The 21,304-nt window shown below is 36.9% G+C and overlaps 2 protein-coding genes, 1 long non-coding RNA gene and 1 pseudogene across 5 annotated transcripts; all 4 read right to left on the bottom strand.

Annotated features, from left to right (window-relative positions):
• Window positions 1–1,931: 1,931 nt before the first annotated feature.
• Window positions 1,932–5,214, bottom strand: LOC119995874. 2 transcript variants are annotated; one of them, XM_038842340.1, is made up of 5 exons: window positions 4,860–5,195; window positions 3,458–3,714; window positions 3,073–3,166; window positions 2,406–2,472; window positions 1,932–2,304 (listed from the first exon to the last, which is right to left on the bottom strand). In XM_038842340.1, the coding sequence occupies exons 1-5, from the start codon at window positions 4,910–4,912 to the stop codon at window positions 2,251–2,253; spliced, it is 525 nt and encodes a 174-aa protein (XP_038698268.1). In that variant the 5' UTR covers window positions 4,913–5,195; the 3' UTR covers window positions 1,932–2,250. The 2 variants fall into 2 exon arrangements, with proteins under 2 accessions (XP_038698268.1, XP_038698269.1); XM_038842341.1 differs by lacking the exon at window positions 1,932–2,304 and adding an exon at window positions 3,263–3,354 and having other exon boundaries at window positions 2,425–2,472; window positions 4,860–5,214.
• A 995-nt stretch (window positions 5,215–6,209) lies between these two features.
• Window positions 6,210–8,630, bottom strand: LOC119996307. Of its 2 annotated transcripts, none has more exons than XM_038842891.1 (3): window positions 8,473–8,630; window positions 7,970–8,135; window positions 6,210–6,600 (listed from the first exon to the last, which is right to left on the bottom strand). In XM_038842891.1, exons 2-3 carry the CDS (start codon window positions 8,116–8,118, stop codon window positions 6,450–6,452), a joined length of 300 nt encoding a protein of 99 aa, XP_038698819.1. In that variant the 5' UTR covers window positions 8,119–8,135; window positions 8,473–8,630; the 3' UTR covers window positions 6,210–6,449. The 2 variants fall into 2 exon arrangements, with proteins under 2 accessions (XP_038698819.1, XP_038698821.1); XM_038842893.1 differs by having other exon boundaries at window positions 7,970–8,131; window positions 8,473–8,582.
• Window positions 8,631–9,568: 938 nt separating this feature from the next.
• LOC119997893 lies at window positions 9,569–11,572 on the bottom strand (annotated as a pseudogene).
• A 5,601-nt stretch (window positions 11,573–17,173) lies between these two features.
• Window positions 17,174–18,478, bottom strand: LOC119995841. Its single transcript, XR_005467736.1, has 2 exons — window positions 18,349–18,478; window positions 17,174–17,662 (listed from the first exon to the last, which is right to left on the bottom strand). It is a non-coding gene; the product is annotated as an uncharacterized LOC119995841 (long non-coding RNA).
• Window positions 18,479–21,304: the final 2,826 nt, after the last annotated feature.

Below are 21,304 nucleotides of genomic sequence, written 5' to 3'. Positions count from 1 at the left end.
TTCACACAATTTAATTAATTAATTATATGTTTGTAACAAGTAATTATGTATATGGTATTATGGTGCACTGGATAAATTATGGTGTAAGCAGTATAAATAAATATATTAACAACTGTGTCTGCTATCAGATAGAGATAGAGAGACAGGAAGAATATCATCATAAATTAATTTTCTTACCGACCAAACAAAAAGAAAGAAAGAAATAGTAGAAATATTATATAATTTAAAATAGTAGGAATTGATATTCACAAATCCCAAATAAAATAGAATGAAAACACTAGACTCAACACATGAAGGTGCCTGCAGGTGAATGAATCGTGTCAGCAACAATCCAAAAAGAAAATATGATTGACGTAATGTATGTTGTATTTATTTCAGGAAATCATCACGTCTCCTCTCGCTTGAACGGTATGATTTCGTAGAGATGGAAAGTGAGTTCTCAAGTGATCAATTATACAATTATACCAAATGGTATATTTGAATCGGATACTCACTTTTCCTCCTTCATGAGGTCATATGTTCAAGTGGGTAGTCGAGATTATTTTTTAAAATAAATACACAATACCTTAGTTGGACACATACCTCGATCATCGTCGGTATTCCACCCCACCATCATATGTTAAATTTAATTAATTTAAAAAAGTTTTTTATTTTTTTTTGAGGTGGTCAGACACATACACACATGGTATGGATTAGTCAAATGGATTTGTTGAAACTTGTGGGACTGACTTAATTTAATTGCCCAGATTCATAGTAGGCTTGATAAGCCATCGTATGACAAAGTTGATTTTTATTTTTATTTTATTATTATTAGAAGTTTGAGGTTAACCCATGATTGTCTGATTTTTGGAAGAAGAGAAGAAATGGATAGTTTGTTGTTGTATAGGGATGTGCATGTATCTATTTTTCTTTTCATTATATTGCCAAGAAAATTAAAAGAAACAGAAAAGGAAAGGAAGATCAAAGAAAATCATCATTTCTTGACTTTCCGCAATGTATATCTCTTGTCAAACTTTTCTCTTTTGGTTGAGGCCTTGAATCTCCCACAATTAACATGTTGGTATTGGAAAAATATTTTAATTAATATGTTTTAGCTGACATAAACTGAATTGAAACCTAAATTATGTATGTTTCTGTTTGTTATGTTTTGTACAAACTACTTGGGTGATAACTTAATTGATGTATCTTTTCGGGATCAAAATATATGGACTCGGGATATCCTAAGTTCGTTCTCACTAAAGCAATATTCTTGAGGCTACGCGTTGAATTTTGATCAATTTTATTCAGTTGTCATGTAAAAAACTTTTATGCACGCAAATCTGACAATCCGAGTTTAGACTGTTATGTCAAAAGGGAAAGTTTGTATGGTGCGATTCTCGGTATTAAAAAAAAAGAAGTTATATGTACATGTATATACCTTGTCACCACTAGTGAGCTAAGCTAGAAATATTGGTCCTTAGCGAGCAATCCCAAATAGTGCCGAACACAAGCTCTGCTTCATCAGCTGAAAATGTATTAAGCATTCCCCAATTAACTTCACAAACCCTTCGTCACTGTTTCATTGAATCTGGTAAACAATCAGATCACTAAGTGATAAATATATGGGCTTTCTGTTTGGTTCTCGAGATTCTAGTACGTTACCAAACCAGTTGAACAAGTGGAGGGCATGGAGACTACCAAATTCACCCAAAAACAAACATGTTTGGTCAGCTAAAATGTTCAGCATTTGCATCCGCAGTTTCATTGAATCTGTACGAGGATCTGGGGTTGACAAGGCAGAGGAGCTTCTGGGCTCTGCCAGAGAAGATGACAGACAGGGTTTCTAGAGACGATGCTTCTCTCATGGCATCTCCATAGTCTTACACGACGAAATTAGAAATAAACCAATTACCTGAGAATAGAAAATTCTAATACATGGCAGATGAGCTTCATTAACCAAACTCAGAAATTGCAATCCCCATTAAAAACTCTCATCCATGCTTGTTCATCTTGGGCTTGTCGTTGCAAGCACGGATGACCAAGCTCAATAACATCTAAACGTTCTAATCCAAGAATTATAAACAAGCGAGTTCCTGTTTCTATATCCATTGGAAATGTGAGAACAAAGTGGAAAGAATTCAGATGTGCATCTTACAATTGTTTTCAGTTTTTCTTTTTCCCTTCACACGGTTATATACAGAAACCTCTCAAAGTGTTAAAAGCTTATATGTATTGGAAAAACTACCTAAAAGATTCCTGCAAGTTAGTTCATCAGTCATACAAACCTTCCTGCTCCCACACATCCACCAGAAAATTAATCGTATCCTGTCAATATTCAAACTGAAGTCAGCAAATCACAGAAGTACATAGCTAGCGGAACATGCAAGCAAAAGTAGACAAAGAAACAAATTGAATAGGAGACTTACGGATAGTCGGATAGGCTTGGGGAAAGGGTTTCTGGCCCCAATTAAACTTTCATAAGTCACATTCCAGCTGCAAAGACAGCGTAAATCATGGAGTCAAATACATGAAAAGGGATGAATGGAAGAGACCACCAAGACAGAATTGTAAAGAAACTGGCAAGTTGGAATCCCATAAAAATACGCATTTGTTCTGATGAATCTATATAATTTCTAGGTATTCTAAACAGGACTAACGGCTACAACTTAGGTGAAATCAACCACCCACATTTAGAGGCTAAATATATTGGCCTCCCAAGGCAACATGGTGGTAGCAGCCTTGTACGATTTGTTGGACTCGTTTTACGAAAAATGATCAGACAAAAAGTAATCCCTAATATGCAAGAAGTGCGTATTGGGGGGACTAGTATTTATGAATCAATGAGTGGAATTTGTAAATTCCAATCAAAGGACTTCTCCCCATTTTATCCAACTTTAGAAGTATGTCTATCCACACCATGTGAATCATGAATTGACAGAAATGATATAACTATTGTCAGAGAAGAGATAACAAATGGTTCATCAAGATCATTCCATTAATAGCTGACGTTCTTTATTGGTGAGAAAGAAGCTTCTGGCTACCTCTAAGCTTTATGTAGAAAATTACGAATTTTTAGAGGAGCTACTGAACCACCTTAGTCTGGGCTGCCTGCTTTGTAGAGTTCTACTCTCAAGACTGCCATTACTTTCAATCCAATGACGCCTACTTTCATGCCAAAGAAGAAGACCTGCAGATAACATAATGTCAAACTCACAAGACCAGCAGACAACCATGAAGAAATCGTATAAATATGAATAGAAAATAGCATGATTGCCTTTACAACCTTATTAAGACTAAAAGTGACGAGCAAACAACCATTCCAACCAATTAATATCCCTAAAAGGCTAAAACCAATATAACTTGTCGACATGCCCGCTGAAAAGAAAATCACAGAACTATCCAATATGAGAAAACATAAAAATCCATACAAATCTTAGCAATAATTAGATATAAAGAGGGCAAAGTCAAAAAAACTTGCCATGATTAACAAAGTCGGAGTTGTTGCTAGCACTACCAACTGAACTGCTTTGACAAAGGGTTTGGTTTGATATGGTGGTAGAAGAGATGCTTCTTTGAGACTGGACAGCACTGTTTTCTAAGTCACAGGTACTTGTGCTCCAAAAACCATCTGAGATGCCAGGATTCTTCACAGCAAACCCTTGTATTCTCAAACCCTTTGATGGCTCATCAACAGCAATAATTGGTGTGGGTTTAGTACAGCATCCAAAACAACCACTGCTCTGTTATGAACCATGTCAAGCAACATATACAAATAGAACATGTACCCACAACAAAATTATTACTGTTCAAGTAAGATTGCCAAATATCACGGCATTACCATCTCAATCAATATCTGCAAGAGCAATAGTGCAATACTATGCACTTAACTTGTCCAATAATGTCCCCTTGGTGGAGATACTCAGATAAGAATATCTACTTCGAACTTAGAACTGATAGAAAAGCAATTCACTTTTGCATTCAACGGTATCACAGGAGAACCATCATAATCATCAAGAATATTCTTTGTTATAGACTTCCTGATGCAGTTTATCAAATACGTTTCTCAATTGACTAAGGCAAATAACACAGCATCATAGATTTCTTGTTTGACAGTTGGAGAAGCCAAATCAATTTAAGAGTGAGTGGTATGGCATAGTGGTATTAATTAGCCAATTCCACGATATTTCGAAATCGAATGAGTTTCTTAAATTTCAATTAAAGAAGTAAGCAAGTAAGGCTACGGCCTGTAAAATAAATCAGGAAAACCGAAGCATAAGGAAACAAATGGGAAAAAGAAGACAGTAAACCCTAACTTATTCAACTAAATGCACCCTCGTATCCAAAACAGTAGGGTTTACTATACAAAGTGACATTCATGTCTGTTCAAAACCATGTGTTCACTGTTCAGTCAGGTTGCTTTGTCCTGACCGGCATATTTATACAAAATTACAAAGACTGACTTGAACACTTGGGTTCCTCTTGTCCAGCAGTGGTTCTAGCTTTCTCAGTGAGACTGAAGGATGGAGGGAAGTGTCAACCCCTCAAGGACATGGATTGGCTCACTTTGATAGTTTTAGATAATTGTGTTAAAGACTAGATAACTACAGCTTCCAACTATTTGCAGCCCTAAAGTATAGCCAAAAAGGGCCATAAATCAGTCTGAAATATCAAATATATAAAGAAAATTAGTAAATCTGGAAAATCTATGCTCACTGTTCTTCCATCTTAAAACCCAGAAACTTCTTCCCCAAAAGACACAAACACTGCTTCCATTTAAATTGAAACCACGCATGATAGGAAAAATAATTCCAGGAATAGCATTCACCATAACACAAGATCTATTTATTTTAATAAAGTCTTCATCAATGAAACAAACTTACCCCAGGCAAGCGAGGAACCGACCGATCCAAGCAGGGATTGAACAAGACACCATTTTTACAGCCTCAGCAAAGGACAAAAACCAAGATCAACAGAAAAACATCGTTCCCGCAAGAGAAGGAACACCAATCCACCTGAAATCCGATCGATTCACTTATTGGCTTCTATCTTCAAGTGGGGTAGTCGTGATTAACGAATGATCAGAAGGCTAGAGTGATCAGAAGGCTAGCACTCTACGGTGGGCGACTACTCACATTGCGCCAACTCATGGCGTTTCAATCACAAAACCTAGATAGATAGATAGATAATAACGAAACGTCAAAAGTGTAGTCTTTGCTCTTTTTAATAGTTTTATCGCTTTATCCAATTTAAAGGACACTTTATAACATTGACCCATTATGGATTTGGGAGTTTTAGGGCATACTAAACAAACCCCAAAAGACATACCTAATAAATTAGTACCAACAACAGCCCTGCTTTCATTTTTGTCACAAGGACGGGGGTTCAAATATGATCTCTCAAGCATTTTCCTTTTTGTGTACCATGTTTACGTGCATTTTCATTGATATTTAATGAATGACGGATGATTCTCAATCGAATTGATGAGATTGGTACGAGAAGAACGTTAACATGGTGTAACCAAACACAATCCGAAGGGTCGCAGCCAAAAGAAAACAAAAGGAAAATAAACTAGAGATAGATTTAGGCTAAATTTTATAGCACAAAACAGTAAAGAAATCAGTTGAAACATCTCAGCTAAGGTGATGCTCCGTTCCACCACCACAAGAAGCACGCTCCTATCAAGCGAAGGAACTTTGTCCCGTGGAGATATGCTTTGTCCAAAATCTGACCCATAAACACCGTCTATGGAACACCAAACACAGAAGCATACCGATTGAAAACTGAGCTTCAACAAACAACACAAGAACTCCATGAGGGGAGAACACCTCATCAAGAGGTCCAAACAACATCGCCACAAAGGGCCCAAAGCAATAATTCATAAAAGTGTATTCTTGCCAAGCAAATTTATTGAAATAAACTAAGAACGGATGAAGAAGAACGGAAGCTAAATCTGGTAAACACACCAATCTACTTGTCCTCCTCCCCAAACGGCTGAAAAACAAATATGCAGGCTTTGTAACTCATTTCATTGTAAGCAAAACATATTAACTAACAAGTTCTATTTGCTAAAGCAACAAACCCTATCAAAGTCTAAAGAAAGCCCCAAACAAATCAGTTTCACAGTTCGGAAAAAAATAGTAAGTATTATCTGGCTCATAAAAGAAAGATATAGACTTTCCCGAGTTTCTAGAGTCATCAAACGTCGAAAAGCAACTTCCCAAAGAGATGAACAAACCAAAACTCAATTTCCCACACTGAAATCAACTGCTGCTTCTTTGTACTAGAAATTCAAATTTTCCATCAAAATATGATTTCACAAGGTGGGAGAAATATGGTGATTGACAAGAGCAAACAGAATGAAAAGAAGCAGAACATGTAGTGCTTATTATGGGAAAGCTGAAGTTATAGAGGTATTCAACAAAGGCTATCAATTTATCATGAACTTCAAAATCTGTCCCATGTTCTAAGGGCTAATTGCTTGGCTTGAACAGCAGAGATGCCAGGCCTGCCCTCCATCCTGGCATCAGTGATGGCTCATGCTTTCTTGGGATGAGAGAAAGCAAGCCAGCTCCAGAGCCATGACTAGGCACAACCTCCTGCCTGGCACTGGTCTGTGTGGACCTGAAAAAAAAAATTGAAATGGCGTTAGTAAGACCACAGAGTTCACAGACTCACTGCGTCATAAAGAGGGCTCTCTAGTTGTATAGCCTCGTTGGTCGATCACTCGGTCTCCACACTCAACTGTGCGTGCTCGCGCGTGCATGTGGAGGGAAGGGGTTCGATTCCAACGGGGAACGAAGCGCTAGCATGCTAGTCCACTGGAGTTATATCCCACCTGGGCCTCGGCCCTGACTTAAAGCCCAGACAGTCTAGTGGGGTGGCTGGTTGGGTTAGGGTTTACTCTGGGCCGTCGCGTAGGGCAAAGCCCGCAAGACTTGTCTGTAGGTTCCCTAATCAAAAAAAAAAAAAAGATGCCTATAAAGAGAACCTATAACCCGTTCACCAAGCGGAACTCATATATTGCCTTCTCATGGTGCATTCCGATTATCTAAATTACTAATGAAAGCCAGTATTATCAATACAAGACTTTACAGTTTGCTACACCCCCAGAAATCCAGTGAGCTACATAGGTTTGGCTAATTTTGAGTGACAAATTATAACCTTGACAAATAACTGAATTTCCACATTCAATTTCTAGAAAAAAGTGATTAGAGCTCCAGCATTCTTCACAAAACTAGGTGTTTGACACCATTTTGTCATTTTCTAAAAAAGAATGAAAATTTTTAACTGTTTCTTTTATTATAAAAAAAACATTAACCATAATTTCTAGTGGTTGTCAAAGTTAAATTCCATCCTTTCCTTCAATGTGTAGTCAGTAAAAACGCTATACATAGAGCAAGGGGACAACAGTAACATAATTACATATTTAAACAATTTGCATGCACAAGGCAACGCAGTGAAAACAGGGTCATGGAAGGGACAGATGTACGCAGCCCCAACTCCAAAATTCTGGAGGCCATTTCCAAGTTTGAATTTGTGACGGTGTGACCCTGCTGCGGGGAAGCATCATGGCAAGGCCACAGATTTAAATTGAATTCAAAGTAAAACTCAAACATGACACTCAGCTCAATCCCTCCAGCCATAATGAATGAAACAATTGGCATATTGGCTCTTTGTTTTGCTCCTCCTTTCTTAAACAGCCAGTTTTCCTTAACACAGATGAAGATCTCTGCCTCATAAAGTAATAATAAAAATTGACAAATGGATAATTTACACTCTGAAGATGGTGATTTTAATGCAGCTATAGCACCTCTCTTTCAACTAACTAAACAAGAAATCGAGTCACATGACTCCCAAAATTTTCTGTCATCAAGAATTGACATTAACACTTATGCTCAATAAAAAAAATGCATATTCTTAGAAAACAAAAATCAATAAACCAAATCAAAAGGAAAAAATATACAACAGCATAGCATGAGAGATTACGTACGCTGAAGGAATGCCATCATACGCAAATGTCGACATGCCTTGCCGTTGCTTGTGCTTTGGATTGGCCGTGCACAAAACATATACTCTTCCACGACGCTTGACTGTCTTACAAAACTCACACATCTTCTTCACCGATGCTCGCACCTTCATCTCTACTGAATAGCTAGCTAGCCATCACAATTTCATGCCAGTAAAAATGTTACCAACAACAAAAATAAAAAAAACTGAACTACAAGGCAACAAATGTCTCGCTACCACTACTCTTCTCCTCACTCTCTTTCCCACACACAGAGAAAATGGAAGTTAATTACCAAAAAGAAAGACTGTGCACCAGAGAATCAGACATGGTTGAATTCATTTCACGTACAGACGAACAAAATTTTAAAAAAAAAAGACAGAATTTTGTTTTTCGGAAGTAGAAGATCATATCGTGGATTCATTGAAAAATAAAGAGATTCTTAGTTTCCCATTAAAAACCGAACAAGAGAAGCAAAAATGTCATACCTGTAACGGAGGAGGTGAAGGCAGCTATGCAGAAGAAATTGAATCGATTCGTAGACAACACCAGTTGGCAGAGTAGTTAGCAGCAAACGAGCATAAGGGCTGACCAAGCCCTAGCGAGCAACAGAGACAAGCCCAATATTTGAAAGGAGATGGGCCCAACTTTAACCCTTTCGAGGGATTGGTCCAAAACCACGATCTAATTAGCAATTTAGGGTGCGTTTGGAATTCCCTAATCCCTACATTCTTTTAAACGATAATCGTCATTATATGTTTAATGTCATACTCATGCATGTCTCTACTTCTTAAACAATTTGGTAAGTCAATCGACATTGGATTAATTCTTGGTCCTTGTCACTTTTTAATTGCATGCATTTCTTGCCCTAATTATACTATTTGCATTGCATAATTTTCTATTAATTATTATAAATTCATTTTCTTTATCTTAATTAATTATTTTGTATTCAAAATTATTACATATACTGAGTTTACATGTTTCATGTTTGTGTACATTTTATCATTGATGTTTGTACTTTTTATTAGAAGTCAACTGATAGTGAAATATCAATGTTAGACTGATATTATCAAAATGACTCTCATTTGATGATTAACACATGCTATAAAACCAAGCTCCCACCAACTCGAGGAGTATCCTCGGTCATCGATCAAGGTAGAATCGAGGATACCAACCGAAGAGAAGACATCCAAAGAGTCAACATAAGACATAGTAACTGATAAGAGAGCATTTCGGTTAGGATCGAGAGATCCCCTCAGTGTATGAATAATTGCAAACATAGACCACATGGGGAAAAATATTATAAATTAAAAAAAAAAATATTTTAGTTTTCTCTGGATATGGTGATCTTCGGTTGTTGTCTGAATATTCAATTTGATAAACTCATCTTTGCTTGAAAAGTCTTAATACATTTTCTAGGATGCCAAACAGCATTCATAACAAACATGGTGATTATTTAAATAGACAAGTTGCCTTTCTTTTAATAAGAAACCACCAAATGTCTTTGTTTGCGAATGGTCATAGAATCTGCACACATCCAAGAAGACTTTGTCTTCCTTGAGAAAGAAATTTCCAACAAAATTTTCATTTCTTGCAACTTAGACCTGCATAATCCATTGCACTATATGGTTCAAACAACTCTGCAAAAAATCCCTTCTTCTGGATTTGCAACCCATATCTTTGCACATCTGATCATTGTACCATATCGCGAATAATGTGCATCCTTTAGGCGCGGATTTGCCAGAATATTTTTTCATGTGATTTTCCCACAATACAGCATCCTTCTCCATCTCTCTGATACTTGGCAATTCAATATTTCCATCAAGGAAATGTGTTACCCACTGGCATTTGATCTCAGCAGCACCTAGACTTGTCAAGCCCAAATGTCCTATTACTGCCAGTTGTGGAATTCTGGGGTGGATTATATGCCTGCAGGAGGAATAAATACGAAAAATTCGTCGTAGAAATAACAAAAACAACATCTTAAGCTACCAGAAATATAAAAAAACAATAATTCAAGAACCTGTAAAGAGGGATTATAGAGGTTTGTGAGCCAATTATGGATTTCTTGAAGAGGGGATTTGAAAATGTTACTGAGCTTCTGATCACCTTTGTATCCCGTGGCGAAAATCACAACATCTGTTTGTAGTGTTTGAGTTTCTCCATCAATAATCAGACCTTCTCTGCAGAACCTGTAGTTTTGGGATTTCTTTATAATGATGCTTCCTTCCTCAACTCTGTGATAAAACTTTTCAGGCAGTTTAAAAGTCTGACAGGAAAATACGTCCTCAAGAAAACTGTGTTCCAGAACCATGTTAAACTTTTTCAGGGGAAGTTTCCATCTGGTATACATCTCGGCAAACTTTGAGATTCCCCATCTCTGCGAACCAATGAATTGGCAACATAATTTAAACTATTATGTTCTTGAGCATAACTAAGAGTGATCGGTGACAAAACTCCATATACGCTCCGTCAGTGGTGGCTAGAGTTTGTGGACATACTAATAGACTTGAGAAAGAAAGAAGTTTACCAGTGGAGCGAGCAAGGCAGCCAAAAGGCTGGACATAAATGTTTGGCCAGATGAATGAACCAAAGTTTGTGAGAAGCGATTTCCGTATAAGTAACCGTAATTGATTCCCCATAAACTGCTACCAGGGAGAGGCCAATGCACAGTTCTTTGAATCATCAGGCAAGGGTATTGGGCTCCTAATCAGAACATGAACAATTGAAAATGTTGAAGTATCATGAACCATAATATGCTGATAAGGTTGTTAACTTCAAGAGAATTCAGTCTTGTATTTTCCCTTACCATTTGTGTTTGCACATTCTGCTGCAATGTCTACTGCAGATTTCTGAGAACCAATAACTGCAACCCTCTTCACTTCTATCAATTTCTTCGCCATTGCATTGTCCATTGCGGAATAGTCCATGGAATGCAGAACCTTACCATTGAACACTTCCGGGCCCTGATTTGGAGCAAATTCTGGAACGTTCAGAAGGCCACTGTATTTTCCAATGGAAAGAATAACAAACTTGAATTCGTAGACCTGTGTCAACATATAAAAAGGATCAGCTTTCAATATCTATAGATACAAGAATGGCGTGAGTTTGTGCAGAAACTAATATACCTTCCTGGAGCATATCTTGGTGTCCTGAACTTCTACAAGCCATTTCCCTTTGGAGGAAAAAGGCTTACCCTTTCCACCCCAGACTCCACGACGCCATTTCCTCGTTCGACGACTCTCCAACATAGTCTATGCCAATGACTTTGGAGTTGAATTTAATGTATTGATAGATGCTAAAGTGTCTAGCATAGGATTCAAGATACTCCATCACTTTAGTATGACTAGGAAATATTTCTTTGACAGAACTAGGCCAAGGGAAATCAGAGAACTGGTAACTTTGTTTTGGGATTTGGAGTTGGGTGGATTCTATGGTGCAAGCCCAAATCCCTCCAACATATTCTTCAGCTTCAAACACCATTGGATTGAAACCTTTCTCTACACTATATTTACAGGCAAGCAAACCATTCACACCTGCTCCGATTATCGCCATCCGCTTCTGCATTTCTACAGTGTGTGTATGTATGAATGCTAGCAAAAATGCAGTCTTATTTGATGAATAATCTTCGGATTTGACACCTCAAGTTGCTGATTCTTGACAGCATTTTTTTCTTAAAAAATTGTTATTTTAATAATATTTTGCCTTCTTTTTGTCAAAATATATACATCGTTTTCTCCCAGTTATACCCATACCTTGTAATCTCATATCGTAGAACACCAAGCAATGTGGTTTATAAGAAAAACGACGACAATCCAAAAAAACAAAGCTGGACATGCCTAAGAGAATCGATTAATTCAAAACAGACAATTTTATTGATTAGAATAAGCTGGGATTTCTGATACATTTCAGGTCGGTCGTATGTACATTTTACATATTTTTATAGGTTGGCTTGTCTGCTTCGAATGCATGTGTTTCATTCATGTGGAAATATATGTTTATAAATGTATGTATGTATGTGTATAGACTTATGGCTGGCTGAGTCGGACTTCCTGTCGAGTTGGGAACATGAAGATTTGCCATCACATGGAGAATCTTTGCACACCACCTTAACACAGGCATCCAAATACCTTGCTGCCATTCTCGAACTTATGGAGGTATATATAATACAACTGCAAGTTCATGAATATCAATACAATTTTCTGTATCAGACTGGGTTCCAGGGTTCTTCCGACGACAACAATGCTTATTGTACAAAGTCGGTTTTTGTTCCATCTGAGTGTATGTTTTTACCACATGCGTTTTACATTGTCACCTGTATCCATGCATCTGCCTGACACTTCCACTGAAGATCATTACTTCTAGAATTATAATTATATGTATGCATCAGAAAGAACAGAAAGGAAAATAGCTTTTACCAGGGCAGCAGCGTGCGCTTCTTGCAGAATGTTTCCGTCTATATCCAACCTGGCAATAGGAATAGGAATTAGGAAACTATGGAAGGTGTACTGGTTGGTTTTTATCAAGCTGTTTAACCATTCTAGGCTACATGCTTTTTCAAGTAAAAACCATCTGATGATTTTTTTTCAGTACCTTTAACCATTCTAGGCTACATGCTGTTGATGCCAATAATATACATTTAGAATTCCTCACACCCCCCGTCCAACTCATCCTGTAAGTTGGTGCAACTGAGGTATTCCAATCGATAACAGCCTCAAAACTTGGACCAAATTGTTTTCAGTGTCCCAAACTAAGCAGCCATCTTCTTTGATCATCGTATAAAATTCGAAATTATCCAAGACGTCTACCAAAAAAGGCCAGGAATAAGTATGTAACAAACATCCGAATGTTGGCATTAGAAGCACAGCTGCATGCAGTTTCATGTAGTGACACACCATTTACATGATGTAGAGCAGCTATAAACTAGGATAGATTTATCACCAGATAACTGTAAAAAAATAGTGGCCAATAATATATCATGATGCAGATTTGAGTGATAATGTACAAGACATAATATATGCCTTTGGCATGGATTTCCACAGCAAAAGTTCAGTCACCCAAAATACCTTCTGGCAATTCAATAAAAGTTTCATCAAACAGAACAAAAATGGACTTCAACAGACAAGATGCAAAAGGCCCAAATTTGATAGGGGGAATCCAAATGGCAAATTCTAAAAAATATAAGGAAATTCAAACTCAAAAAAAAGTTAGAGAAATAAGATCCAGATAGATAACGAATTTTATGCATCCTCACCCCAATTCTTCCATGATAAGAAAAACTTGAATTCACAAAGACGTATGGAATATCTAAGGCGAAGTACTGACATCAAATAAGTCACCTTCATTCTCACAATAAGTCGTACAGCTCAATCAAATATCCTCGCATCCAATGTCACAGACATTTGCTCCACTCAATTCATGAGAATCACCTAAGATTTTCTGCCTAGTCAAACAACCAGTTCTGTGAAGAGATTTTACAAACATAATCTATACATTAGGGAAACAGTTGAGTAGCATTGATTTTCAATGCAAACAAATTACTTGGTACAGTCAAAATACTGATAAATTATGCATTGGAATGACTGCTAAAGCATATGAAGCATGGGTTTATCAACTTACCACTTCCACAAGTCACATGTAATACTGAATCAGCAACCTTTTCAATTGCAATCTTCTCATTAAGTCGTTATAAACCACTAAGCATGCCCTAAACTACATCCCAAGTATCAAGCATAGGAACTACAAGTCACACAGCACCACTGACTTCACACTACTCTATTGTCAAGAAAGAATAGCATTCCAAATTACCATATACCTTCATTATCACAAACATAAAGGGAGTATGACTCTCTTTGTGCATAACTCTCTGTTCTCTCTTTGTCCTTCGTACCCATATTTGCCCATATAAAGGCTTATGCAATGAAGAACTCACTCTTCCACGCAGCTCCTCTTTGTGCATATATTCCCCTTATATTTGTGATGATGAAGTCAAAATAAAAATCTGAAACATTGAAAGCATATAACAGATCTCAACCCATTGGAACAAAAAGGCCCAGTAGTCTAAGGAAGGAGCACTTTTCTTTAATACCCACCTCTAATAATAGGCACAATCTATACAGATCATAAGATCAAAACAAATTATTCAACGAGTGGGATCAGAATAGGAAAATAGCATTTACCAGGGCAGCAGTAGTCACTTCTTGCAGAATGTTTCCGTCTATTTCCAACCTGGCAATAGGCAACTCTCGAAGGTGTTCTGATTGTTTTTTACCAAGCAAATTACCAGGTCCACCAAGAAGAAGATTCATATTTGCCAAGTAAAAACCATCTGATGATTTTTTTCAGCACCTTTAACCGTTCTAGGCTACTTGCCATTGATACCAATAATATACATTTAGAGTTCCTTACACCCCGATCAACTCGTCCTCTAAGATGGTACAACTGAGGTCATCCAAATCTCTCAGCATTCATAGATGCATCTGGAACATTGACACCAATCTCAATTACTTCTATCACTCCACCAGTAGTAGGACATGTAATGGAGTGGAAAGATCTAAAGCATCTCATTGCTTCATCTTTCTCATCATTCTTCAGTTTTCCATGTTAGTTTATCTCAAAGAGAGTTTAATGCCAAAGCTCATCACACAAGGTAATAATTGAAAGCAGGGCATATATGGCTATACTTCTACCTCTACGATCAGAGATACCTCTACCTTAGATCAAATGGTTTCGTTTCTTCGTTTCTTGCATCATTGCACGTCTAGCGTAAACGTTCTCCATCAAATGGTTGGAGTAGTGCAAGGGGACCACAAAAACAACGATCGATAGGGAGCTATTGTTTATTCAATTTTTAACAGACTTTATGGAAGAAACTTCCTCTTATACATAAGTAGAGGCCCACAATAAGAAAAGCTTGGATTCACAAACACATATCGAAAATCTAAGGTAAAGCACTGACATCAAATCAGTTGTAAAGTCATCTTCACTATAACAATAAATCGTACAGCTCGGTCACATATCCTTGCATCCAATGTCACAGACATTTGGTCCATTCAGAGTCAAGTTAAGAAATTTTGTTCCCAACATATCAGACACGCCATTTTCAGTAGTTCTAATATAGGCTTCCAGATAAAGCACGTGTAACCAAGCCGAGGGTTCATGGTTCATAAAGTGAATGCAACCAAGCCGAGGGTTCCTTTTTCACAACGTGAATGTAACCAAGCCGAGGGTTCATTGTTCACAACGTGAATGTAATCAAGCGAGAGTTCATTGTTCACAACGTGAACGTAACTAAGCCGAATGGTTCCTTGTTCATAAAGTGAATGTAAACAAGCCGAATGGTTCATTGTTCAAACAGTGAATGTAGCCAAGCCGGGTTCATTGTTCATAAAGTGAATGCAACCAAGATGTATGATAAGAAAAGCTTGGATTCACAAAGACATATCGAATATCTAAGGTGAAGTACTGACATCAAATCAATTGTAAAGTCATCTTAATTATATCAATAAGTCGTACAGCTCAGTCACATATCCTCGCATCCAATGTCATAAACATCTTGTCCATTCACACTAAAGTTCTGGAATTTTGTTCCCAACATATCCAACACCACATTTTCAGTGGTTCTAATTTAGACCTCCAAAAAAAGTGAATGTAACCAAGTCGAGGGTTCATTGTTCACAACGTGAATGTAACCAAGCCAGCAAATGTCTTGCTCATAAGGTGAATGTAACCAAGTCGAGGGTTCATTGTTCATAAAGTTAATGTAACCAAGCCGAGGGTTTACTGTTCATAAAGTGAATGTAACCACGTCGGGGGTTCATTATTTATAAAATGAATGTAACCAAGCCAAATGGTTCATTGTTCAAAAAGTGAACATAACCAAGCTGAGTGTTGATTAATTATTCAAAAAGTGAACGTAATCAAGCCGAGGTTCCTTGTTCATAAAATAAAGGCAAAACAGCAGATTTGCGAAAACTTTTTCAGATTTTATTTCCCTCAATTAATGCCACAGAAAACAGCCCAGTGAAGAATATAAAAAAAAAAATATGCATAGATTCTGGGAAACTATTATCACCAAACAACAAATATCTTCTTACCTTAAAAGATAAGACTTCCCCAACACAAACTATTGTCCATCATCAATTAAAGCCTGAGCATTCTGTAAATCAACATAAGTCCAAGGAAAATGGCGTAGAAATTTCCTTAGCTGCATGGAAACAACAAGTAAAGAGTGAAGCTAAGACCAGTTTCAAGCACAAGTTTTAGAAGGCAGTGCTTTTATATGTTCTCAAAAGAACCACCGTGTGAAAACCACAGCTCTCCAAGAAGGCAACTGATAGAATTATCCAGGGACAACACAACAGATTCAGCATCCAATTCTTATATAATATAAGCACCGCTTTGGTAGCCTCCAAAGTTACTTGACTAAGATGTCAAAGCAAAAGTAAAGTGAATGTAACCAAGCCAAGGGTTCATCGTTCACAACGTGAATGTAACCAAGCCGAGGGTTATTTGTACACAAAGTGAATGTAATCAAGCCGAGGGTTCCATGTTCATTAAGGGAATGTGACCGAGCCGAGGGTTCTTGTTCATAAAGTGAATGTAACCAAGCCATGGGTTCATTGTTCACAATGCGAATGTAAGCGAGCCAAGGGTTCATTTTTCGCAACGTGAATGTAAGCAAGTTGAGGGTTTATTGTTCATAACCAAGCTGAGGATTCATTATTCACACTTTGAAACCAAGCCGAGGGTTCATTGTTGATAAGTGAATGCAACCAAGATGCATGAGGGTCTTAACATAGATATGCTATACCGCAACAAATGACATAAATACATATCCAAGAGGATGAAGGTGCAATATGCAAAAGTATATTCAAGCAGAGAGTTCAAAGCATTGTTTATGCCTGAAGCAAAATGAAAATAAAATCAATTTTACGAGGATAATCGGCACAAAAAACTTCCTGCGTCAGCTTTTCTGCACATTTATGTGTTGCTCGATAATGTATTTTTGAGACTTTGGATAAGAGGAAATTATTAAACCAGTGAATGACACAGCCAGTTAAGAATGGCTCTAAACCTCCCTACTCGAGCTTAAAGTGTGAACAAGAACAATGTACAGTACCTCATTTTTGTACCCAAAGGATTCCAGTATCCTACCTCAACTTTGAAGACAATATCACTTCTCACATGTTTAAATGTCAAAACTCGCCAAAAAAAGGCTTGCAGAATATTTCTATCAGGAAGAAATATAAATGTTCATGACACAAAAGCTTGGATTCACAAAGACATCGAATATCTACGGCGAAGTACTGACATCAAATAAGTCGTACAGCTCAATCAAATATCCTCGCATCCAATGTCACAGACATTTGCTCCAAGTCATGGAATTTTGTTCCCAACATATCTGACACCACATTTTCAGTAGTTCTAATTTAGGCCTCCAGATAAAGTGAATGTAACCAAGCCAAGGAACCCTTGTTCATAACGTGAACATAACCAAGCCAAGGGTTCCTTGTTCATATCGTGAACGCAACCAAGCCGATAGTTCCATGTTCATAAAGTGAATGTAACCAAGCCGAGGGTTCATTGTTCATCAAGTGAACGCAACCAAGCCGAGGGTTCCTCTTGTTCATCAAGTGAACGTAACCAAGCCAAGGGTTCATTGTTCAATGTATCTGCCTGACAATTGCACTGAAGATCATTAGTTCTAAAATTATAATTATATGTATGCATCAGGACAGAAAGAAAAGAAAGGAATGATAAGACTTACAATATTCAAGAACCAATCCCCATGAGGCCATGACATGCCTTCCTCCATGTCTGTCACAGTGAAATCTCACGCGGTAAAGTTATGCTGTTTAAATTACAGTTTCAGAGTACCAAACTAAGCAGTCATCTTCTTTGATCATCGTACAAAATTCAAAATATCCAAAACATCTACCAAAAAGGGAATAACTACGTAACAAACATACGAATGTTGTCTCCAAACAGGCCTTTGGCAAAATTTAACAATAATATATACCATCACATCAGATGGGCCAAATTACAAAAACAGACTCCACCATTGACAACCAAGAGCACGCATAAAGGACACAAAAGAGACATAAGATCGAGATCGCGAAATACAAATGAGATGGATTCTGCACTTAAGTTGGCTCAAAACAAGCTTTTGGCAATTCAATAAAAGTTTCATCAAACAGAACAAAAAAAGGACTTCAACATTGATTGACCAAGAGAAGATGCAAATGGTCCAAATTTGATAGGGGGAATCCAAATGGCAAATTCTTAAAAATATAAGAAAATACAAACTCAAAAAAAGAAGTAAGATAAGATTCAGTTAGATAACGATTTATATGCATCCTCACCCCAATTCTGCCACGATAAGAAAAGCTTGGATTCACGAAGATGTATGGAATATCCAAGGTGAAGTACTGATATCAAATCAGTTGTAAAGCCATCTTCATTATAGCAATAAGTCGTACAGTTTGATCACATATCCTCTGTTGGACCTATGGTCCTATATGTCTAATTTTGATGATATTAAATCATTTATAAATGATAATGAAACATTAAAGCAATATTTGATTTATATGAATTGAATTTAAATGACTATATATTTTTGAGATAGTGCTGGAAATTAAGTTTTGAAAACAAACATACATGGACTAAGTTAGAGCATCAATTTTCCAATTATCATATCTTAACCAATTTAGGTACAAATGACTTGAAACTTGAACCACATGCACATGAAGGTTTAATATATGTTCTAGGACTATAATCATGAGAAATTAAGTGCATCACATATATATTTGGTCATATGCTTAAATTCCGCCAAAACTAGGTTTTACCTAATTTTGTGCATATGTGTTCTTTGTGAACGTGGTGAACCAAATGAACTCCGATTTAAATGAAATTTCGTGTGCATCTTAGTTTCATCACTATGAACATATTTGATTTAGTAAAGTTCAAGAGAAAAGGTCATTTACACTGAGTTTGTAAAATGACTTTGAATTTACACTTAGAATTTATCGGTTTCACTATTAGTGATCTAATTGCTTGGTTGAGTGACCAAACGATTTCCGATTGTTATGAAATTTTACATGGACATTCTAATACATATAAAATGATTTATCATGCAGTAATATGAATTTTCTGGGTTGTTTTTCTAATGTAATTAACCTATGCGCTCTATATGAAGCTCTTTGAGCTTACATGCAATTGGGGAGTTCTACCTCCTATTTCCTTGTAGGTTAATCATCATTGTGGTCTCATATGGCTCAGAATTCAGTATGTTCAAGAGTGGTCGAAGTCCAGTTTCTAAGAATGAGCTTGGAGCTCTAGGAAACTATGAAAAATCCTATATTTGCCAACTTTCCACTAAGGCACTTAATCAAGTTGAATGAATCAAACATTGAGGCTATTGGTTGTGGTCTTCATGGAGATACAACTCTTTTCAAACATGTGGGACAAACCTTGTCCTCTCTATCATTAGTGATATATTCTTGTTTGACATTTTCACTCAAGACATGTGCTACCAAGAAAGTTAGGATTGGTGCAATCAAACAAGATCCTTGACATTTTCACTCAAGACATGTGCTACCAAGAAAGTTAGGTTGGTGCAATCAAACAAGATCCTTGACTAAGGGATCACTTTTGAAGTCTTTGATTCAAAATGAAGGGACAAGATGGCATAGTACAATCTACATCCATGGCTGAGAATTAAAGAGAGTTTGAATGGTCAAGATTTGAAGACATACATTGATCAAATGGTTGTGCATAAGACAACTTTCTTGCTTGCAATTTTTGACTTAAAAGAGGAGCATGTGCAACGTCTATATGCTCTATGGTGGAGATTTGTTTGCTCAAATCATCAATGACCAAGATTAGGAGCTGCAATGGATGATAGAGATCAACTCTTGAAGTTTGATCCAATGGCTGCAAGCATAGGAGAAAATTGCTTTTAAAAGAGGATCTTCCCTTTCATACAACTTGGAGAAGCAAATTGAAAATTATCCTTGAGAGAAACCTCTTGCTATCAAGTTCATCAATCATCAAGCTTTCTTGCTATTTGCTACAACAATCTTCTCCAATACAAGCCTCTACAATCAAGGACTTCTCACTACTCTTGCTTTTGCAAAAGGGAAGTTCCTATATCCTTTAGGCTTTGTTTACTTACAATCTAAACCTCTATTGTTCTTAAAATCCTATCTTTGAGAGTGTTGCTGTAATCTTGAGAGTTCCACACCAAATACCTTTGAGGTAACCTGTGAGAACCTTGGCTGAAAATCCCATTGAGAAATTCCCTTTGTTAGGGGAAATTGTAAACATTGAAGTTTGAGGGAGTTCTTAGAAACCCTTGGTGTAAAGAGTTTTGTGGGTCTCTTAAAACCACACCTTAGTGGAGTTGGGAAAATCCTAGGTTGGTGAATCTAGGTAGTAGACGTAGGAGAAGGGTCTCCGAACTACTATAAATCACTGTGTTGATTTCTTTGTTTACTTGTTTATATTTACTACTTGTTTCAAACTGCAGGATTTTCAAAACCCTAATCTGTCCGAGATTAGAAGACTGCCTTAAACTTTGAATTTTGATCTGAAATTTTGATATAGTGTTTATTAAGGTGTTGTGACATTGCATATAAAATTTCGTTGCATTTCGACATCATTTGATAGGTAAAATCTGAGTTGAAAAATCTGTGTGCAGTGTGTTACTTGAAAATCTGTTTTGTGCAATTCTTGATTATTTGATATTTGGTCATTCACTATATTGTATCACATCTTGCATTGGATTGAATATTGATTAGGAAAATCATTAGAGTCCAAATTTGTGTGCTACTTGTTAATTGCCATTAATTTGTTTAAATTGAAAAAGGGATTCCAATTGGAATTTGGGGACACAATTCACCCCCCCTCTTGTGTTAAACTCGATCCGTCAATTGGTATCGAAGCAGGTTAGCTAAAACTAGGAGTTATATCCTATTTGGCATATTTATGGCAAATATTAATTCTTATGGTGAGGCCGAAGGCCTATCCATGAATAGACCACCATTTTTCAATGGCTTGCAATACGGTTTTTGGAAAAATAGGATGAAAATTTTTATAAATTCCATTGATTATGATTTGTGGGAAGTTGTAGAGAATGGTCCTTATGTTCCTAGGAAACTTTTGGGTGATGAGATGGTAGATAAGGAAAAGAGTGAGTTTACTAAGGAAGATAAGAGATTACTTAGCCTAAATAATAAGGCAATCAACACTTTGCACATTGCACTTATTAGGAGTGAATTTGATTACATAGCTCAATGTAAGAGTGCAAAGGAGATTTGG

Source organism: Tripterygium wilfordii, chromosome 4 (genome assembly GCF_013401445.1).
Source record: "Tripterygium wilfordii isolate XIE 37 chromosome 4, ASM1340144v1, whole genome shotgun sequence".
Taxonomy (NCBI): domain Eukaryota; kingdom Viridiplantae; phylum Streptophyta; class Magnoliopsida; order Celastrales; family Celastraceae; genus Tripterygium; species Tripterygium wilfordii.
This window is presented reverse-complemented; position numbering and strand designations above follow the sequence as displayed.

Excerpts from the sequence above, each read along its gene's own strand:
- LOC119996307 (XM_038842891.1), bottom strand. The coding sequence starts at position 8,118 with ATGAAGGTGCGAGCATCGGTGAAGAAGATGTGTGAGTTTTGTAAGACA. Across the intron at positions 6,601-7,969 it reads TATGATGGCATTCCTTCAGC|GTCCACACAGACCAGTGCCA; the intron begins GTACGTAATCTC and ends TTTTTTTTTCAG.
- LOC119995874 (XM_038842340.1), bottom strand. The coding sequence starts at position 4,912 with ATGGTGTCTTGTTCAATCCCTGCTTGGATCGGTCGGTTCCTCGCTTGC. Across the intron at positions 3,715-4,859 it reads CGGTTCCTCGCTTGCCTGGG|TGGTTGTTTTGGATGCTGTA; the intron begins GTAAGTTTGTTT and ends ATAACAGAGCAG. Across the intron at positions 2,473-3,072 it reads AGCAGGCAGCCCAGACTAAG|CTGGAATGTGACTTATGAAA; the intron begins GTGGTTCAGTAG and ends CTGTCTTTGCAG.